The sequence below is a fragment of the Nuphar pumila genome, chromosome 11, assembly GCF_984573655.1.
Source record: "Nuphar pumila chromosome 11, dmNupPumi1.hap1.1, whole genome shotgun sequence".
In the NCBI taxonomy this organism is placed as follows: Eukaryota; Viridiplantae; Streptophyta; class Magnoliopsida; order Nymphaeales; family Nymphaeaceae; genus Nuphar; species Nuphar pumila.
The window spans coordinates 110,768,171-110,788,252 of NC_143259.1; the positions used below are offsets into that span (position 1 = coordinate 110,768,171).

General features: G+C 36.3%; 1 protein-coding gene across 3 annotated transcripts; it reads left to right on the top strand.

Moving 5' to 3' along the window:
* The first annotated feature begins 396 nt into the window (after positions 1-396).
* On the top strand, positions 397-18,230 carry LOC149822837 (SNF1-related protein kinase catalytic subunit alpha KIN10-like). 3 transcript variants are annotated; one of them, XM_089980088.1, is made up of 11 exons: positions 397-736; positions 4,898-5,075; positions 7,417-7,601; positions 8,891-9,073; positions 9,183-9,314; positions 9,405-9,590; positions 16,297-16,386; positions 16,470-16,553; positions 16,873-17,013; positions 17,111-17,308; positions 17,994-18,230. In XM_089980088.1, the coding sequence occupies exons 2-11, from the start codon at positions 4,898-4,900 to the stop codon at positions 18,105-18,107; spliced, it is 1,491 nt and encodes a 496-aa protein (XP_089836214.1). In that variant the 5' UTR covers positions 397-736; the 3' UTR covers positions 18,108-18,230. The 3 variants fall into 3 exon arrangements, with proteins under 3 accessions (XP_089836214.1, XP_089836213.1, XP_089836212.1); XM_089980087.1 differs by having other exon boundaries at positions 398-699; XM_089980086.1 differs by lacking the exon at positions 397-736 and adding an exon at positions 2,417-2,798.
* Positions 18,231-20,082: the final 1,852 nt, after the last annotated feature.

The following is a 20,082-nucleotide window of genomic DNA, read 5'->3' on the forward strand; positions in this document are numbered from 1 at the left end:
TTGTAGGTTTCGTTAGTAAGAGTTTTTTCTTCCTCAAGGGTGTTTAGGGAGGAAGTTAGTTAGTAAGGGTTCTTATTTATTGACTTGTGAGGTGTGTTTTGTACAAAGTAGTTTCGTTATAAGATTTGTATATCCAAAATATGATTGCCTATTTTGTTTGGTATTTAGATCCAATCTGTGATTCACATTCAAGGTTAAAATCCATAACACGAGGTATGATCCAAAATAAAGTTATCCAACCCATTATCGATGTGTATTCAAGCCATCTGAACACCATAAACGTCGGTCATAAACAACATGGCTTTCATATACGGTTGAAACAAACTGAATGAAGTACAGTTGTTACAAAACAGATAGAACATATGTTCTATCTGTTCTATTCTATCGTTCCTTTCAATCTTGGACAAGCCATCATACATGCCGTCAGAGAGCGTTTGATTGCGGGGGACGGCACAGTCCACCATCCCTGCAACGAGTGGGGCCATGCGCCCACGCAAACGCTAGACGCTGCGGTAGCGGGGACACTGCGTCCGAACGGCGCTGGTCTCCCAGAAAGAAAAAAAAAAAAAATCGCACGAAACCATACCCCGCCACGACCCCGACTGCTCTCCCTCCTTTCTCCCGCAGTGTGATCTCTCCCCCTCTGTCTCCTATCTACCGGCGGCGCAGCGAGTTTTCCGGTGATCGTCTCTACGGGCGGTGCGTTCTCTCTCTCTCTGTCTCTCGTCTCTTGTAGGTTAGGATTCTTTCTCTTTCTCATGGTTACAATGAACACTAATCCGATTTTAGGATTAGGATTTGCTAAATCTTCTGTGTTTTAAGCTTAGATTTTGGGTTTTTTGTATTGTAATCCCTATTTTTTGCAATTTATTGTATGAATGCATGCTAGATCCGAAAATGTAATTCGGGTAGGGTTAGGGTTTCGTAAATAAGGGTTTTTTAATGCTTAGATTTTGAAATTTCAAGATCTCTCTCTCTCTCTCTCAATTCGGACATGAACAAACGCAATCAAGGAAGGAGACCTTTCCGTAGCTTATTCAGCTAAAAAAAAAGCAAATATTCAAACTATGTTAAAAACTGGATCTGCTGGCAATTTAGATTTCCATAGAACCCGATCCAAAGCTATGAATCATGGACCATGCATAAAATGGTTCAGATTCTCTCCTTCCCCCTTACATCAATTCTGTCCATAATCATATACTCTAACATACCGAAATCTTTCTTTCATCTGGCCAATGGTATTGAATCTGATAATATCAATGAACAGTAATAAAAACTCAACAAAAGTATTCGACAAATTGATGCACAAACTTTATGTCATCACAAATCAAGAGCACAAAAATATGTATCATGAAGGTATACAGTTCAACTCACGGTCCCTGGGTTCATTAGTTAAGGTCACAGTTCATCAAGACCCAAATACCCTGATACAGACAGTCCAGTTTGGCAAGCCTCAAATTCGGATTGACTGATCTGTTCGTAGAGACCACCAGCCAAACCGAGCGTATTCACATCATTCTGAAAAAAGTGGCATCCAGTTGAGAGCTGAATTTTATTGAGTATTTGAGAAATCAGAACCTTTCTTATTTAATTCTTGCACATTCTAGATTTCAAGTTTTTTCTTCTAATATAAATCCTTATTCTCCCTTCTAAATTTGTATATTGTTATCAATGGTAAATCTTCATACCTATCAATTCATCATTTTCTTATCCCTAAAAACTTGACTCCATCTAATCTTCTTTTGAGAACATCAAATTACCCCATTCATATAGAAATTGGATCTGATGCAGCAACTCATGACCAAGTTTAGGTTCTCCAAAAGGCGAGTGGTTCATGATCATACACATCTATAATTTAAAGTATTTACATATGGAGGGTTTCTGGTAATTTTCTATACATTTCCCTAAATGACAAAGTTTAATTGATGAAGGGACACTCATGCTGGTTTTTCAAGTTCTATTGTGTCAGTGTCCAACCCTAATTCCTTTGACAAATGTCACATGTTTTCTTCCATTCTAGTGCAGAAGTTTCTCAGACATGATCCATTGCAAACAGAGAAACTAGGATGCTTACCTGCAACTCAGTTGGCCTAGGCTAAAGGTGGCATATTTGAGAAAGGGTACAGGGATTTTGGAAATTTGACATTAACAAGTTTAGCAAATTCTCGCCAGTGATAGAAATTAAGGTGCAATTGTTTCCTAATGTTCATGGGCATTTTTTCCCAATATATATATATATATATATATATATATATATATATATATATATATATATATATATATATATATATATATATATATAATAAAGACACCTTGCATTCCCAAAATACAAGCAATGCATCTGTAATTTTTGCATTTAATATAGGAAAAAAATGAAATGTTCTATATACAACCTTGAGCAGTAAGGTTAAGCGTTTAAGTATTCTTCGATGAATGGAGTGTTCAGTGTCGGAAGATGCTGCTGTTGTAGTTTGGGTTATTTGCAAGAAATATGTTATTTTGGATGTTTAACGAATGACATGTATTTCTGCAGGAAGTATTTGTTGATTAAATTCAATTAGATAGCCATAGCAACTGTTTTCCATCAAAACATTGAGTAGAGGAAAAAGCATAATTAGCTGTGAAGGTTTTTTTTGTTATGGTGACAGTGTGAAGATTCATTGCGGATAGTGCGTTTTAACTGCAAAGTTGGGATCATTTCGAAAATGTATTGCACAATGGTGTTTGTAAATCTGCTAAAATAGTCGTATATACCAGTAAGTGAACACAGAGAAGGAAAAGGACATGAAATAGGCATGGTAAGGTTTGAAGACATTGCCTTATAGTGGGAAGCATGATTTTAGATTCCAAACTGATGCTATTGCTACTGTTTATAATGAATAATCTACGGAAAATATTGTTAAATGCCAAGCATACTTAAGTGTGTTGATGTTGATATTTGAGCTATTACAGGGGTTGCTAGTGTGGCATGTGTTTTTCTATTTCTCCTCTTAATGGTGGGTTGTCTTTTCATGATTTTTTGTGGTGGTCATTTGCCGCACTTTGAGGAAATTTTGCCCCTAAGTTGAGAATGTCATTGACCAATTTATTCTGGAGATAATCTGGTTCTGCTAACTTCAAGTACTCCTTTTCTGAGTTCTATAAAGAACTGTATTAGAAATTTAGAATTGTTTAACCTGTGTGTCTGCTTTTTGAGAAAGTATGAACTAATTGTGAACTCTTTAGTCATGCCTCTTCTGCCTAGGGGCATATGCTGTATCATGTATGTATCTAGGATGTGTAATTATATCAAATTTGTGCAACTCATTGTGTTTGACATTATTATCTTGTTGAGTCTTTAGCTGCTACATGTCTGCTGGTCAAACTCTCTAACATCTATCGATTAATGATTTTTCTAAAACATTTTTTTTACACTTGATGTGAAAACGATCCATTGTGTAATGGAGTGGATGCAGTATGTTAACAGTGCATGTAGGCTCTTGGACAGCAAACCAAAGGTCATGACATGGTATTCAGAGCACATGTGATTGCTTTTTACTTCAAATGATTCTACCCGACTATCAGGGTATTTGGGTCTTGACGAACTGTGACCTCAACTAATGAACCCAGGGACCATTTGTTGAACTATATACCTTCATGATACATATTTTTGTGCTCTTGATTTGTGATGGCATAAAGTTTGTGAATCAATTTGGCGACTATTTTTGTTGAGCTTTATTACCGCTTCATTGATATTATCAGATTCAATACCATTTGCCAAATTAAAGAAAGATTTCGGTCTGTTGAGTGTACGATTATGGACAGAATTGGTGTAAGGAGGGAGGCGAGAATATGTACCATTTTATGCATAATTCATGATTTATAGCTTTGGGTCTGGTTCTATGGAAATCTAAATTGCCAGCAGATCCAATTTTTAACTTAGTTTGAATACATTTGCCTTTTGTTTTTTGTTTTTTTTTTCCACTGAATAATTTAGGGAAAGGTCTCCTTCCTTGATTGCATTTGTTCATAAGTCCGAATTGAGAGATTCTTGAAAAAAAAAGAACCAAACAGGTGAAAACTTTTAATTTGGATATTTTCCAGTTATAAAGTGCATCCAAACACTGAACTTCTATAGAATTTAAGAAACCTGAAAATTTTAAAATATGAAAAGTAGAAAACTAGACATTTGATTTCTGGATTCCAACCAAACAGGCCCTTAGTGTACTTGAAAGAATTGGAACTGTGAAAATATTCTAATTATAATGCAGATTGGTGTTGCCACTGATGTTGAAGATGGCTTATTGTGTGCTATCTTGAGCATACTGTATGTTTTTGTTGGAAATGCTCATCCTAGGGTAAGTCGTTAGCAAATCACCTGGTTTGAATACCTTCATTCACCTATCCTTGTCGATGACCTCTTTATACTCTTTTTTGTAGTTTTCACAAACTTCTTTACAAACATTACTGTACTACAAACCTCTCTCAGCACTGAATTTTATGGCTTCACAGGTGAGTAATGTAATTAAATCACATAGCTAACTTTCGAGATCGGCCTCTTTGGATGATTCATTAAGTTACAAGTGTGTGCATATTATGGAAGAAGCATTCAATTGTTTGATTTGATCTCCTACTATCCTTTTCGCTGTGAAGCATATTTCCAAGCCTTCTATAGTTTAATTTGCTATGTTGAATCCATTTTTGAAGTTTTTTACTGCAGAAGAAATTTAAGGGTGTCCTAGATTTACTTGTAAGATCTCTTGCTTGTTTCTCCACATCTTAGTGATATTATGTCAACCTATCTTAATGTTCTGTTTTAGTACAATGTTAAGAAAGTAAAGCAAATGGTTTGTGAAATTCCAAGAGTTTCTTCACTTCTTTTGAGTGCTTCTTCTTTGTTGATTTGTTTAATGTTTAGATGGAAGGATCAATTGGCAAAGTGGGTGGTGGCTCGTCAAACTATAAGCTTGGGAAGGCACTTGGGATTGGCTCCTTTGGTAAAGTGAAAATAGCAGAGCATGTTTTGACGCGGCACAAGGTTGCTATCAAAATTCTCAACCGTCGAAAGATAAAGAATATGGAAATGGAGGAAAAAGGTGCATATTCATAAACTCGTTAGTTAGACCTAAGTTTAGCTAAACACATATTTGTTGCAGCATTGGTCTTTCCAAAACTATGGTTATTGGTGGGCTGTACAGATTTTGTGCTGTAAATATTGAAGCTATTCTTTTCCGAGTTTGGGAGCATCATGTAAAATAATTTGCTTAGAATGGTCAACCTCTTTTTTCTTTCCATATATTAGGATTCCTTTGTTTGGAAGTTGCAGACTTGGTATTCATTTGTTATGCTATGTTTTCTTTTATTAATTTATTTCCCTTACTTTTTTGAGAAGGATGTATGGAAGGTTTTCCTCTCCCTCATGGTATAGTACTCCAAGTGATTTGTGCATTCAAATCTATTCTTGATTTCCTAATTTATTTATGGTGCAGATACATGGTTGACTTCTATATTCACATGCATAGCCAGCTGCACACGTAACTGCATGTGTCATTTTTCCTTTTCTTGTAGTTCTATTTTTTTACTGATTTATTATTTTTTTTTCTGATTTTTGTATATATATATATATTTTATTTTTGCGATTTTAAAATGTGTTGTTTTTTCTGTATCTTACGATACAATATGATACAGTATGATACACCCGTATCGCCAGCTCTTTTGATATGATAATACAACATTGTTTGTTACCCTTTCTTTCCTTCTTAGGTAGGTTGAATCGACAAGTGAATTATGATGCTTTTCTTGCTTACCTCTAATTGAAGTAAAAGTGAAAAAACTATTATAAGTGAGAAAAACCTTCATTTCACCCATGCTTACCTGAATAGTTTGCCAGTCAACCACTTGCACTTGATTCAAAAAAGGTACATACTAATGGAAGCTTCTAATGCTTGCTTGGGATTCTTAGTAGATGAATGGGTAAACGGCACTTCAAGGAGGATAATGCACAATAAGTGATTTATCAAACTTGGGATTTTTTTTTGGATAGGTTGACTGGAGCTAGTTCCTAGGGATTTGAATACGAGAACTCTTTGTCAGGATAGTTCTTGTTCACTATTCAGCCATCTCATTATTGTACATGATTCAAAATTTATAGGGAAAGCACAAATACATGAGAATAAAGGGCCAAGACCGAAAAGTGTTTATTATTGAAGGAACCAGGATGCAAGAGTCGACTCCTCTTTAATTAGGGCTACACACACAAATAAAGAACATAAGACTATAGTACCCTTCCTTATTGGGGTAATACACTACAACAGAACCAAACAAAAGACAAAAAGTGCCCTTATAAGGACCTGTTTACTGAAAAGTACAAGAAAAACTAGGGATTGCGGACAAAGCATAATCAACCAAGAAGACAATTACTTTCACACTCAAACTTCAGATGTTGTAATAAGTATGATAGCGAGTTTGGAGACGAGTGTGAAACTTTGAAGTGGTCTATGCTTTGGTGAACGAATCAGCAATTTCACGTGCATAAGGAATATGTGACAAGGTGATGGTCCCTCGAAGATACTGCTGGTGCACAGAATGATAGTCAATCTCTCTGTGTTTGGTATGCTCATGGAGCTCGGGATTCTAACCTTATTCTATGCAAGATCTTGCTTCAAATGGTTACAAAAATCACAAACTCAATGAAATTGTACTAGAACCATGCTGCCGCTCCTTAGATTCATCTGGAAAACACTTCATAACTCCAAAAATACTTGTTCCAATCATGAGAAAGTCACTCTCACCACAATCAGAACTCAACAACACAAACACTTCTAAATCCACCAACTAAAACAGCAAAAATTAAGCCGTGATGCCTCAATCTTTGAATCAGCCATTATTTTTCAGAAAATGATCAGAAAATAAAGAAAAAAAATGTATCTTACTGAATAAGAGTCCAAATCAAACACGGTTTGTTCCAAAACTATTCATTTCCAACTATTTTTCAACTGCAACCAAGGGGGATTCTAACAAAGTCCACCTACATTATGAATAATTTGCTTCATGAAGGATATTTGGTTATTTATGAATAATTTGCTTGATAAAGGGTATTTGGTTATTTATGACCTTAAAGCACAACCAACTGTAATGTCTTCGTGAAGGGTATTTGGTTATTTATGAATAATTTGCTTTTTTTCATTTTCTATAGATATGGTATGGTACCCTCAATTTTAAGTGCAACATGTGAATGGTTAGTAGTTTTTATTTTAATTTTTTCTTTCTATAATGGTTCCTGTAACTAACCCTGGTGCAAACTGTTCATCACTTTTGATGTCATCTTCATTGTGGTATTTTGTCTTAATTTTCTGTCATAATTGATTTAGCTGATTGTGTTTTTTCACATCTTTTCTGTATTAAAAATTTGACTATTGTTTCTGTCAAATTATCCAGTTAGACGGGAAATAAAGATCCTGAGATTGTTTATGCACCCTCATATTATACGCCTTTATGAAGTCATAGAGACACAATCAGACATCTATGTTGTCATGGAGTATGTGAAGTCAGGCGAGCTTTTTGATTACATTGTAGAGAAGGGTAGACTGCAGGAGGATGAGGGTCGTGCTTTCTTTCAGCAGGTAATTTGCCAATTTCCATGTGCATAAGTTTCTCAATCTCAACTTCTTACTGTTTTATTGTTCCCATTGATAAGCGTGTGGAATAGTTACAAAATGTGAACACATAATCATGATCTGTTGTATTCTACTGTTCTGCTTTTGTTGGTGAACACCTCTGCAGTTTTCTTGTGGGATTTCAGAAGTCAAACAGAGTACATTGCACATACTTGCTTGACCTTCTGCTGCTATCCGACTGCCTCACCTTTCAAAAATGTTATATAATTGCCTTAGTCTCGATTACTATGACTGAGTCCTGCAGTTTTTATCCTGTTTAATTTTGTCATTTATTCTCTAGAGGCTCACCATTCATTTTCTCTTTGAAGGGAGAAAGGTGAACATTTAGTTAGCTATCCCTTGAAGACTGGCCCCTTTTTTCCTTTCTAGGTATTGATTTTGATGGAAGGATGCTTGGATTAGGGTTGTTGTGGTTTGGTGTTAAGGTGAATTTTGTATGATAGGGTGAATCAGTAATAGGAGTGGACATTGGGTTGGGTACCCGACGGTTAGTTGAATAACCAACCTGAGATGGGCTGCCTTGTGCAGCCTAAAGCCCGATAAGTGTTAGGCCCGACCTGGCCTGACTAGTCCTGGTGCAGTTGGAACTAGGCAACATATCAATGGGGCTCAGCCAGGCCCATCACATTTACTTTTTGGGCTTAAAAGGCCTAACCCGACCCACTTGGATCTTATCCTGATAAGACCTGTGTCTGGCCCAAACTCGAGAAGAGTCAGGTCAGGCTTTCGGGGGTGCATGGTTTTGTTGGTTGGGCTAGGTCAAGCTGGCCCAATGTCCAGCCCTAATCAGGAGGCTTTCTCTAGATCATGCCAAGGGGTAAGAAGTCCATGGCTGGCAGAGACGGAGTTTAACAGTGAACAAACATGATTTACTAAAGAGGATTATCATTGAAGTAAAGGGCAGTTCTGTTAAAAATGAGGGTGATGTAGTCATTTCTTTAATGATGGACAAACGACTGATTTCAAAGCTGAATTAGGATTTTTGTGATGGAGGACGGCTCAAGTGGGTCTTTAATGTGACCTGGGAATATGTAAAATTTGCAAAAGTGAGGTGGATAAAATGTGAAAAAGATAAAAGGTTATTGGTATCTGTTATTTGATCTGATTAAAATTGAGATAATTTATTTTGAAATAACATGATTCTTTTTGGGGTATGAAGAGCTCATTTGAAAGTGTTTCCTAATTCTGCATGCTCAAATTTTCAGCATAACTTATAGAGTGACTTTTGAAAGCAGATTATTTCTGGTGTGGAGTACTGTCACAGAAATATGGTAGTTCACAGGGACCTTAAGCCTGAAAATATTCTCCTAGATTCCAAATTCAATGTAAAAATTGCAGATTTTGGCTTAAGCAATATCATGCGAGATGGCCATTTCCTGAAGACCAGCTGTGGTAGCCCAAATTATGCAGCTCCTGAGGTAAGTACCACTATCTAGCATTAGTGATTTTGTATTTAAGTTTTATGGCATGAGCATTATGGTGAGGTGATGCACATTTGAAAAGTTTGTTTTTTCTCTTCTTATGTAGGTAATATCTGGAAAACATTATGCTGGACCAGAGGTAGATGTTTGGAGCTGTGGTGTGATATTGTATGCCCTTCTTTGTGGGTCTCTTCCCTTTGATGATGAGAACATCCCAAATCTATTCAAAAAAATAAAAGTAATTATCTGATAATAACATCCTAAATCTTCCCTTTGATTTTATTGTATTCTGCAGTATATTTTGTGTTTAATGGTCCTTTGCTCATAGGGGGGGATATATACTTTGCCGAGTCATTTGTCAGTCGGTGCAAGAGACTTGATTCCGAGGATGCTTGTTGTTGATCCCATGAAACGGATAACAATTCCTGAGATTCGTCAACATCAGTGGTTCCAAGCTCATCTTCCACGCTATTTAGCTGTTCCCCCACCAGATACAATGCAACAAGTGAAGAAGGTATGCTCCCTCATCTTGATTTGCTCAAATTCTTCTAATCATTTGATTTGGTAATTCCTGTGGCCAGATGGTACTCTTTCTTCACAAAAGAAGAGGCTCATGTAAATAGATTCAGACTAAATTGTTGCAGTTCTTCTATTTGTGCTGTGGCCTGTATTTTAAGTTGGCTAAAATTTTTATTTGTATTCTTAAAATACAACACTATGTTGATTTTCATTCTAAAGCCGCTGGCTACAGCATAATTTTAATAGGAAGATTTTGCTTAAATCTGGTTGTCTCTGCTTCACTAGGGGATTACCCACCTTTATTCATTGCAAGTTTTTTGAAATCCAAAGAAAAAGAAACCCCAGCGGTTTGGTTTTGTGCAACTATTGGAGTGGCAGTACAAATAAATTTGGAATGAGCGATGTACACAGTCCATGCTTTGTGATTAAATAATAATATATTAAGTGAAAAAATACTAGTTTAAATCAAGGTTGCCAAACTAGGAAGCAAAAGCGGAAAACGATACGGGAAGCGAGAAGCGAGAAGCGAGAAGCGATGCATTTTAAAATGTATAGGAAGCGGAAAGCGATGAATTAAAAAATATAAGAAGTGAATGGAAACCAAAATAGAATGCAAATAAAAACTAAAATAAAAGTGATTATTCTTTAATTTCATGATTTTTTAGTGTAAGAATTAAATTTTTAACAAAATCTAAAAATAATGATTACCAATTTAGAGTAAGCACATGGAAGTGAGTGAGAAGCGTGAGAGAAAACACATAAAAACATGAAAAGTAAAGTGAGAGAACATATAAAAAGAATAAATGAAGCGCGTGGAAAGCATAGGAGAAGCGTGGGAGAATTGAGATTCTCATCAAGTTTCGGAAGCGAGTATCGCGCTTCCGAAGCGAGTTTTTGGGAAGCGGGCTTCCCACTTATCTAAGAAGCTTCCGGTAACTCTGGTTTAAATGTATGGCTCTGTTGCATGGACTTCTGGCAGACAACCATTGCCATGTCAGACCTATGCCACATGGGTACAGATGCAGGAACAAGATGGAGATACACTTGGTATGACCAATGTTGTTAGAATCGGTCCTCGGCCGATTCGAAGGTGGCCGATTGACCTGTCATTTCAACTGAAGTTTTGAATATTTTTAAATATTTTTAAGAGGTTAAAATAGTTTTAATATTTTAAATACTTTTTTATTTTTTAATGATACATGTCATCCGATGGTGAAAAAGTACTAATTCACAAACGATTTGATTCGATTGAGAGGTTTTTTTGAGAAATTGATTCACCTACTGAACTGATTTTAACAACATTGGCTATGACATGGCAGTTCCCAAAAAATAAGGATATAGGGGCATGGCCATGCACATATACATATTCGTATCCCATTTCGATTCGTATTACATTTCGATTCCCATTCAGTTCTTAGATTGTTTCTTTTATTCCTTGCTTTCCGCTTCCTATACATTTTAAAATGCATCGCTTCCCATATCATTTCCCGCTTCTGCTTTGTAGTCTAGCAACCTTGGTATAGAACCACCCCATATATATATAATATATAATTTCTTAACCTAAATCACTATAATTAAATATTCAAAATAAAACTAGGTTGAGATTGGAAATAATGTAATTGACCACAATTTTAAAAAAAGAACACAAGTGGATATAGAATAAGTAGTCAAGATCATAAAAGGAAATAGATTAAGTTAATACACAATGTTGACTATGTCCCATAGTCACCTGTATCGTTAAAGGTAATTTCTCAGTGAGGGTATTTCTCGGAGAGATTTTCAAAAGTTGATAAATCTTGGAAATAGCTCGGGAGTTCAAAAAATTGAAGAAACTATAAATAACAACAAAAACCTAAGAAAATAATAATTTTTGTATTATTTTTTCTTTTAAAGATATAAAGAAACATGTTTTAAAAGTTTTAAAATAAAAGAAATAAAAAAATAGGAAATGCAAACTAAAAAAAGAACTCAAAAATATCGCAATATTTTTTATTTGCTGATATTTTGAAAATATCATGATATATTCTCGATATTATCGACAAGCTTGAAATTGTCGATAATATCACTTTATATTCAAAATATCGATGATATCGGTGACACTGCTATGTGCAACACTGGTTGGACTGTGTCCATGAAGTGTCCTGGTGTGTCTGAGTGTCTGGTTGTGTTGATATGGGATCATAGTTGGCAAAACTGGTGAGTCAACTCGGGAATCTCCCGAGTCAACCTGGATCGGACCCCAATTGGGTCACCGATTCATGACTGCCGATCCACATGCCTCTTATGTGTTTTTTTCATGCATTTTGTGATTTTAATGCATAATTCTCATAAAAGAATACTTGTTATAAAGAATTATATGTTTTTAAATAATAAATATTAACAATTATGTATAGTTGAATACTTATATAGCTTAGTCATTGATGTCATATGCTAAAATTAGTGATTATACAATATGAATTTTGATTTTTTCCATATCTTAACACTAGAAAATGCATAGTCCTAACTCGTCAGTCGACCCGCTGACTTGTGAGTCAAGGGTTGGGCGATCGGACTCCGAGTCACGAGTTTGCCAACTATGTATGGGATACACATACTAAGTGAAGCTTTTGTGTCACATAGTGTCAGACACCTGCTCAAAATTGACACCATCATTTGTTGGGCACTTCTGATATGTCATGGATAGTGTTACAATCTTGATGCCCTGGCACAACAGAAACCAAAATAATGTATACAAAGAAAGACACTAAAGATACCACCTTTGTCTTTCATAGTTCAACATCTGGTCATCCAAGATATAGTTAAGAAGAAGAAGAGAAGGGGATGGTGGTTTCTTTTCAAAGTCAATGAAGGAGAACCATCCCTCACATTCATTGAAAAATTACAACAAAAAGTTGCCTCCGAAACCATCTCCCACAATACATAGATTGAAAGGATAGAAAAAATAAGTAAAGAAATTCCAAAAATGAAAAAATTGTTCACCCAATATTAACAAAATTTCACTCCTTTTTGTTTGCCCATCATATGGAGCCTTAATACATTACAAGGTAACAAAATAAAATTCAAATGGAAACTTTAAATTCTCTTAGATTTTTTGTGGATAATATGGGTTTGGATTTGATCCACACTGCATCATCCTCTTGGGGTTGGAGGTCATCCCAACTCTTGAACTTTCTTGCTCTGGTTTCTGTTCTTCCAGTTCCAATATTTGTGGATTACAGGTCTACAAAAATTGAATCTGGAATCTTAATCGTGTGTTTGGGTCTTGTTGTTTTATTCATCCTCATATTTGACTTAACTTCAAAATCTGAAAATATAAGCTAAAAAAGAATCTTCTACAACTTGATCAGATCTTCTTAAAGCATTAAAATTTATGAAATTGTATATCCTACATGAACTTATGGTCATTTGGATCTTGATTTTCTATGTAGAACTGAACTCTTATATTGGACTAAGGATCCGATCAAGTCCTGACATTTCTTTTTTCTATTTTCCATAACTGTTGGTTCATTATTCCGCAACTTAGAGGACATAAAGGTGGTATATTTGGGATCTTCATCAGATATTGAGCTCCCCTTGATTATAAGAGATTATCCTCAACTAAGTTCCCTCTTGTGGATCCAAAACTTCAGGATATTATCATAAATTGTGTCGTCCTCAAAATCTTGATTTCCACATGTTTGCTAAAGATAAATCAAAATAATTTAGTCTCTTTTGAATTGGGATTTGATTTACTTGGATCATGCATTTACTTCTGTTTATGAATCAAAATCAATATAGGAGCCTCATCCTCGGATTATCGTGAAATCTAAACCAAATTGATATGAACTTCAGCTCTGTTATTGGTACAGCAGAATCCAAAATTCCAGGGGAACATTTGGTCTTCTGGTGTTTAATCCCCTAGGCATCCAAGATGTAAATCTTAAGGAAACTAAAAGGGAAAAACTCTTAAATTCACTAAAGAACAATCTTTTCAAGCAGAAGCCACCCTTAAAACCCCCCATCTTCTCATGCATAGAATAAGAAATGAAAAATAAAGAAACTCAATAGAAAAGGAAACTGACCAAGATCATGGCTAACTTTCTATGGAGTGGCAAAAAGGAAGGCAACAAGATACACTGTGGACTGGAATATGATTCTCTCACCCTTGAACCATGACTGGAATATGATTGCCTCACCCTTGGACCTTGGAGATATGAAAATGATTAAAGAAGTAAACAGAGCTTTCCTAATCAAATGGTGGTGGAAGTTCCATGTCGACTCTCTTGGTGGGTCTTCTTCATTGGAAGCAAGTATGGGGTTGTAGAGCTGCCATTCGGCTGGTTTTGAAACCCTAAAGGTGGAAAGTGCTCAGGCATATGGAGGGGGCGGTGTCAGTGTGAGGTACTATAAGACTTAAAAGGACTGCATATCACTGAAATTAGGATGTGGTTCTCAAAACAGTTTCCGTTCTCATCTCTGGCCATTCCAATGAACCATAAAAGACGAATTCCTAGCAGTGTACCTCTTGGCCATGAACAAGAATTAGATTGTTGCTAACAGTTGGCGAGGAGCAGGGGGTTCTGCTACATCATTTTTCAAAGAAGGATCTCACTTAACAAAATCGAACGGATCTCCTTTGATCAACAGCTACCACATCCAACACTAAGCAGCATTGCAGATTTAATCATATGGGAATTTAGCGAAGAAGGTGCATTCTCTGTGAAATCTTGTTTCCTCTTTTAGAACCGATCAATGCAATTTTCCCAAGGGGGCCCCCATCCCAACCCTACAGCTGTGTACTTCATGTGTCTGGTTTCGCTCAAGAAGATACCAACACAAGACAACCATAAAATAAGAGATTTTCACATGGCAGACATCTGCTACATGTGCGACAACAATGAAGAGACTGCATGACACCTTCTTTGTGAGTGTAAGTTCTCCAAACTGTTGGATCTAGCCTGGAAGGACTTTCACGTTCAAGAATGGACTATATTGTCTTTCAAAGTCTTATTGGCTCCATGGGTAACTGAAAAGTATAAGAAGTGGAAATTGGTGTGGAAGTGGTGGTTGCTTTTAGCTTGGTGGAACACATGGGGAAAAAGGAACAAGAGAATCTTCAACGACGAAAAAGAAAATGTGCTGATCACACATAACAGGCATCAAGTTCATCTCACAGTTTATGCTAAAGAAAGATGGGCAGATCAAAATATAAACTGGTTTAGTTTCTGCAGCAGAGGAATCCACTCAGCAACTGAATTTTCTACATGTTGCACTATCTCTTGCTCATGCTTTATTTTTAAACCAATACTACTCTTTGTATGTGTTCCCACAATTTCTCACCACCTTATTTAATGAAAATTTACCTTCACAAAGAAACAGAAAAGGAAACTTAGTCCTACTTTGCCTAATGATTGGAGTTCGTCAATATTTTCTTAATCTTAAGGCAACCGTATTACATTTTAAAATGACAAAATAAAATTGAAATGGAAACCTTAAATGCTCTTAGCCTTTCATGATGCTATGGATTTGGATTGGATCATATTGCTTCACCTCCTCTCTCCCTTTTTTTTAATTCAAAGTTAAACATGAATTACGTCACTAGGATCATAAGCTATCCATGGCATTTCCTTGGACTTTCTTGAAAATTACGTAAAGGCCCCTTGGTGCCATCCAAAGGTTTCCATGTATAGTATATCCTGCTTGTTAATTTTCCTAATGGTTGATAACTGGAAGTGTGCAGCTGCGAATGACTGGTATGTTCCATGCTGGATGACCAGGGGAAAATTTTAAAAGAGAAAAGAGTGGATCTTCTATGGTTCCTGTACAATTTAAGGCTGATAAATAGGGAATAGTATGGTAACAATTATCCTTTATCCACTCCTTCATTAACAATAATAGTTCGAAAGTGTTGAATGAAAAATCCTATTCTCAATCAACTAAGGGGATCTATGTTTCTGCAGATGCTGCTACTGTGAAGGCAAAGAAGTTTCTCTGCTTTTTTAGGGATGGTAGTAGTAGTTAAGATCATAACTGCCTTTGACTAAACATGGTGTTAGCTACATTATTACTGATGCCATTATATCTTTAGAACTTAAGGTCCTCTATTTTATTTATTTTCGTGGAACTATGGTACCTGGACACTCCATTTTGCCCTCCGTACCTGTATTGACACGCGTGTCCCCGTGTCTACACGCATCGACACCTGGATATGCAATTTTACCCTCGGTACATACAAGTTTGTATTCAATTTATAATTTATAATTATATTTCAGTTTATAACTTTATATTTCCAGTATATAATATATATTTTAGATATATCATATATATATAGATTATATTCAGTTTATTTTGAATTTATTTTGTATATATGTGATATATATATATATATATAGCCGTGTCTCCGTACCCACATTTTTTGGAATTGCTGTGTCGTACTCTCCGTACCCGTAGCTGCACTGACACCCTTACCCAGGTGACAGTCGTGGAATGCTGCTTTCTTTTGTCCTTCATTTGTTTGCTCTTCCTTGAGGATCCACATGTTTTAGAGGCTCAAGAAATCCTTGTATGTTTTTCTATTGTAAATAATATATGAAATTGTGAATTGACGTGGTGTACATATAAGGATCATGTGTGTTTTTCTTTGTGAATATTATTAACAGAGTAGTTTTCATTTAACATGTCTTCAGTTGGAGGATATTGAGGTACTTCATGTTTTATTGCAGATTGATGATGACATTTTGGAAGAGGTGGTTAAGATGGGTTTTGACAGGAACCAGTTGTTTGACTCTCTCCTCAACAGAGTACAGAATGAGGTATAAGTCACTCTGGGTGCTATGCTGTATATGATGTTTGCATGGTTTATTTCTGATTGCATTGGATGATGTTAATTTTGCAGGCAACTGTTGCATATTATTTGCTATTGGATAATCGGTGTCGTGTATCAAGTGGATACCTTGGAGCTGAATTCCAGGAAACGATGGTGAACTGTTCTGCTTATACTATCATTTAATTGCTGCAATTTTCTCTCTTTTGTCTGGTCTGTTTTAAGGTCGGTCGTCACCCTTAAATGTGGGGACTTGGTTGAGCTGGAGGAGTACAGAATCTTTAGAAATGCTGGTCTCTGCTCATTTGTCCGAATGCATCATCCGCACCTCCTAAATTACAACCACTTTACATCTTTAGCACAGCATATTAGCCTGCCGCATAACTTCATGTTTGTCTTTGCACAGCGTCTTATTCTGTGTCGTTATTTTCTTGCAATCTATGATTATAATATTTATTTAATGCATTTTTTCCAGGAATGTGGATATGCCCGAATGTACCCAAGCGATGCTGGTGCTTTGACTGCTAGACACCCCTTGCCAGGATATATGGACCACCAGGGCATTGGTTTGAGGTCCCAGTTCCCTGTTGAAAGGAAGTGGGCTCTTGGTCTGCAGGTCTATAATGAATGAACTGTTCCTACTTGGTCTATATGTATATTGTCCATGTTTTTTGGGAGTTTGATTGTAATGATACGTTTCGTTATTTTTGCAGTTTCGGGCACATCCACGCGAGATAATGGCTGAAGTTCTGAAAGCTTTGCAGGAGTTAAATGTTGGTTGGAAAAAGATTGGACACTACAACATGAAATGCAGGTGGTTCCCTGGCAATATCTACAGTAATGGACCAGCCATTGTTGAAAGTGAGGCCATTGATGCAAGTGCAGTAAATGTGGTAAAGTTTGAATTGCAGGTAATGATGTTATTTTTGGTATATGTACGGCACAGATATTTTATTGCAGAGGACCAGAACACACACACACATGCACGTGCACATAAATTGTAAAGAACAATACCGTATCTTTTAGACTTTTTTAATTCTTAAGTTCAAACCTTGAAGCTCTCTTTGTCTTTAAATATCTTTCATCTTGAACCTTGACGACGCCTACAAATTTTACTTCATTTAAAGGTGGGTGACGGAATCCAACTCAAGGCTTTGACCAAGTTGGCAGATTTAGATTACTAGAACAGTATTTGGAAACGTGCACATGCTGGACTGGGGATCCATCTTTGTCGAGCAAAGATTTGGATCTTTGCTGATAATCAAGTGTTAAGTAACAAATCTTTGCTAATAATCAAGTGTCAAGTGACTTTGCATCATTTCATGAAATCAACAGAGAATACAACGATTGCTTGATAATGGTAGAGCACTACCAGGCAAAACTGGTGTTTCCTATTAATAGTCAAGCTGAGGTTTGAACCAAGACCCCTCAGTTAAGATGGCGTGACTTTGACTGCAACTTTAGCCGGTCTTGCTATCTTACTTGACCCAAACAAAATTGGTAGGAGTTTGCAATGCTTTATTGGGCGATGTTTTTGCATGTCATCCAGGTTTATCATTCTACTCTTGTTGATAATTTGGATTGCTTTGTTTGCAGCTTTACAAGACCAGGGAAGAGAAGTATCTGCTTGATTTACAGAGGGTCCACGGGCCTCAGTTCGTCTTCCTTGATATTTGTGCTGCCTTTCTGGCACAGCTTCGTGTTCTGTGATTATGCAATGCCTCCGTTCACTGAGAAATTTCAAATTGTACCGACCGACTATAAGCTTACGATGTATATTTTATAAAATTTCAAAAAAAACTTAACTTATCTTAATTGCATTTTATGAAATATGTAAACGGAGGCTGTGGGTGTATCATCATCATCATCCCCATCATCGCTACCTCCTTCCATTTCTTCCTCTTCTCTTAGCCGATTTTCTCAAGAAAATTGATTTTTTCTTGGAAATCGTGCTTCTTAGGAAACTGCATAGATTTGGGGATACGTGCAGTAGCATGGGGTGTGCCTGAGAATGCGTGCAGACATGGAGGACGCCCAACCATAGCCGACCAGCCTTGGTTGCCGATTTGGGTATCTCTGGTGAAATTGGGGAAATTACCCCATCCTTGGTAGCTATTTTTGGTGTAGCTTCGTTTCCAGCCACCACCTCGATTTGTGCATTGCTGTAGCGGTCTCCGTGGGAGTGCTCCAGCTGAACCCCTTGTTCTGTTCTTGGGTTTTTCTTGTGTTGCACATGCACGCCAAGTGTTCTATCAATTGCAGTGTGTTGCAGATTTGACATGTTATTAGAATCTCATGTTTGTTTTCGGTGTTTGTTTCAATCCTACGAAAGAAAATGAAAGTTAATTATGAGCTTCCTATGTTGGCTTTTGACTAACTGAACTGAGGTATGGTTTAGATTGATGTTTGTTTTATGCTGTAATAAGTTTACACTGCCGGGACAGCGACCCTATGGCAGGCATAGCCAGCATAACTAGGTCTCTGATTCTGGTTCCTCATGGAGTAAAAAGAAAACAATAACCCTTATGTAATTCAACCACAAGACCCCACGGGACCTAATTGTCTGGATATCTTTTTAACACCAAATAAATGCATTTGAATGTATAAATATTTCAAGGCTTTTCCACGAGTATAATAATAGGTCTTATATCGTCTTGTTGATTTCGATTTAGTCGGGTTGGGTTGGAAGTTTGTATAAATATTTCAATTCACGTGAATCCATCTCCCACGGCCTTTCATGGGTGGTTTCCTTCATTATTTAGAGCCACATTGAAGAAGGCACATATTTTATATGGTTCGGCTAGTCAAATGGGACAGTTGAGTGATATAACTACCTTCGTGTGCCCTCACGTTGACCTCAATTGTCCCTTTGCCCATTGCCCCACATATATGTAAAACCTGCTGCTATCTGCTTTTGACAGCTACTGTTGCCTCTCTCTTTCTTTTGGACCGTAGATCTGCAATCACATTACACACTTTATTGGCAGCTGTATTTTCTGTTGGGCCTTACATTACAAGAAATCTGACCTTTACTGACAGTTACATTAACACCACTAAAAGTCTGTCTAGCACCATTAGTTTTGGCAGTAAAAGTGTTGCCGATAATGTATTTACTGGCGCTAATGCATAGCACCAAAAAAAGTATTTTTATTGGCATTAAAGTAATGCCAAAAAAGAAACCTTTTTTGTACTAAAAAATGCCATTTTTTTTTTTTTGCATTAGAACAATGCCAAAAAAGTGCATTTTTTTGTGCTAAAATAGTACCATAAGTAACACCTTTTCTGCCGCTAAAATAACTCCAGAAAAAACTCTATTTTAGATGCTAAAATAGCATCAGAAAAAAATACCTTTTCTAGCACTAAAATAGTGCTAGAAAAGGTGTTATTTTTGGTATTATTTTAATGCAAATGATAGTTTATTTTGTTAATTTAATTATTTTCTCTTATAACTTGCTTATACATTCATTAAAAAATGAACCTTCTCACACATCCATTTATTCTAAAATAAACCTGCTTATTTATACATTTATTCATACATTCATTTATTTAAAAAATAAATTAATTCATACTTCATTCATTCAAAATGAACATGCTCATTCATTTCATTTATTCTAAAATGAAAATGTTGGTACATAAATTCATTTTTTGCATAAAATATGAACTAACTCATTCATTCACTATGAAT

Bases quoted from the DNA above. Each gene is read 5' to 3' on its own strand.
- LOC149822837 (XM_089980086.1), top strand. The intron at 9,315-9,404 runs GTAATTATCTGA...CTTTGCTCATAG, and splicing joins ATCTATTCAAAAAAATAAAA to GGGGGGATATATACTTTGCC. The intron at 16,554-16,872 runs GTGAACTGTTCT...CATTTTTTCCAG, and splicing joins CTGAATTCCAGGAAACGATG to GAATGTGGATATGCCCGAAT.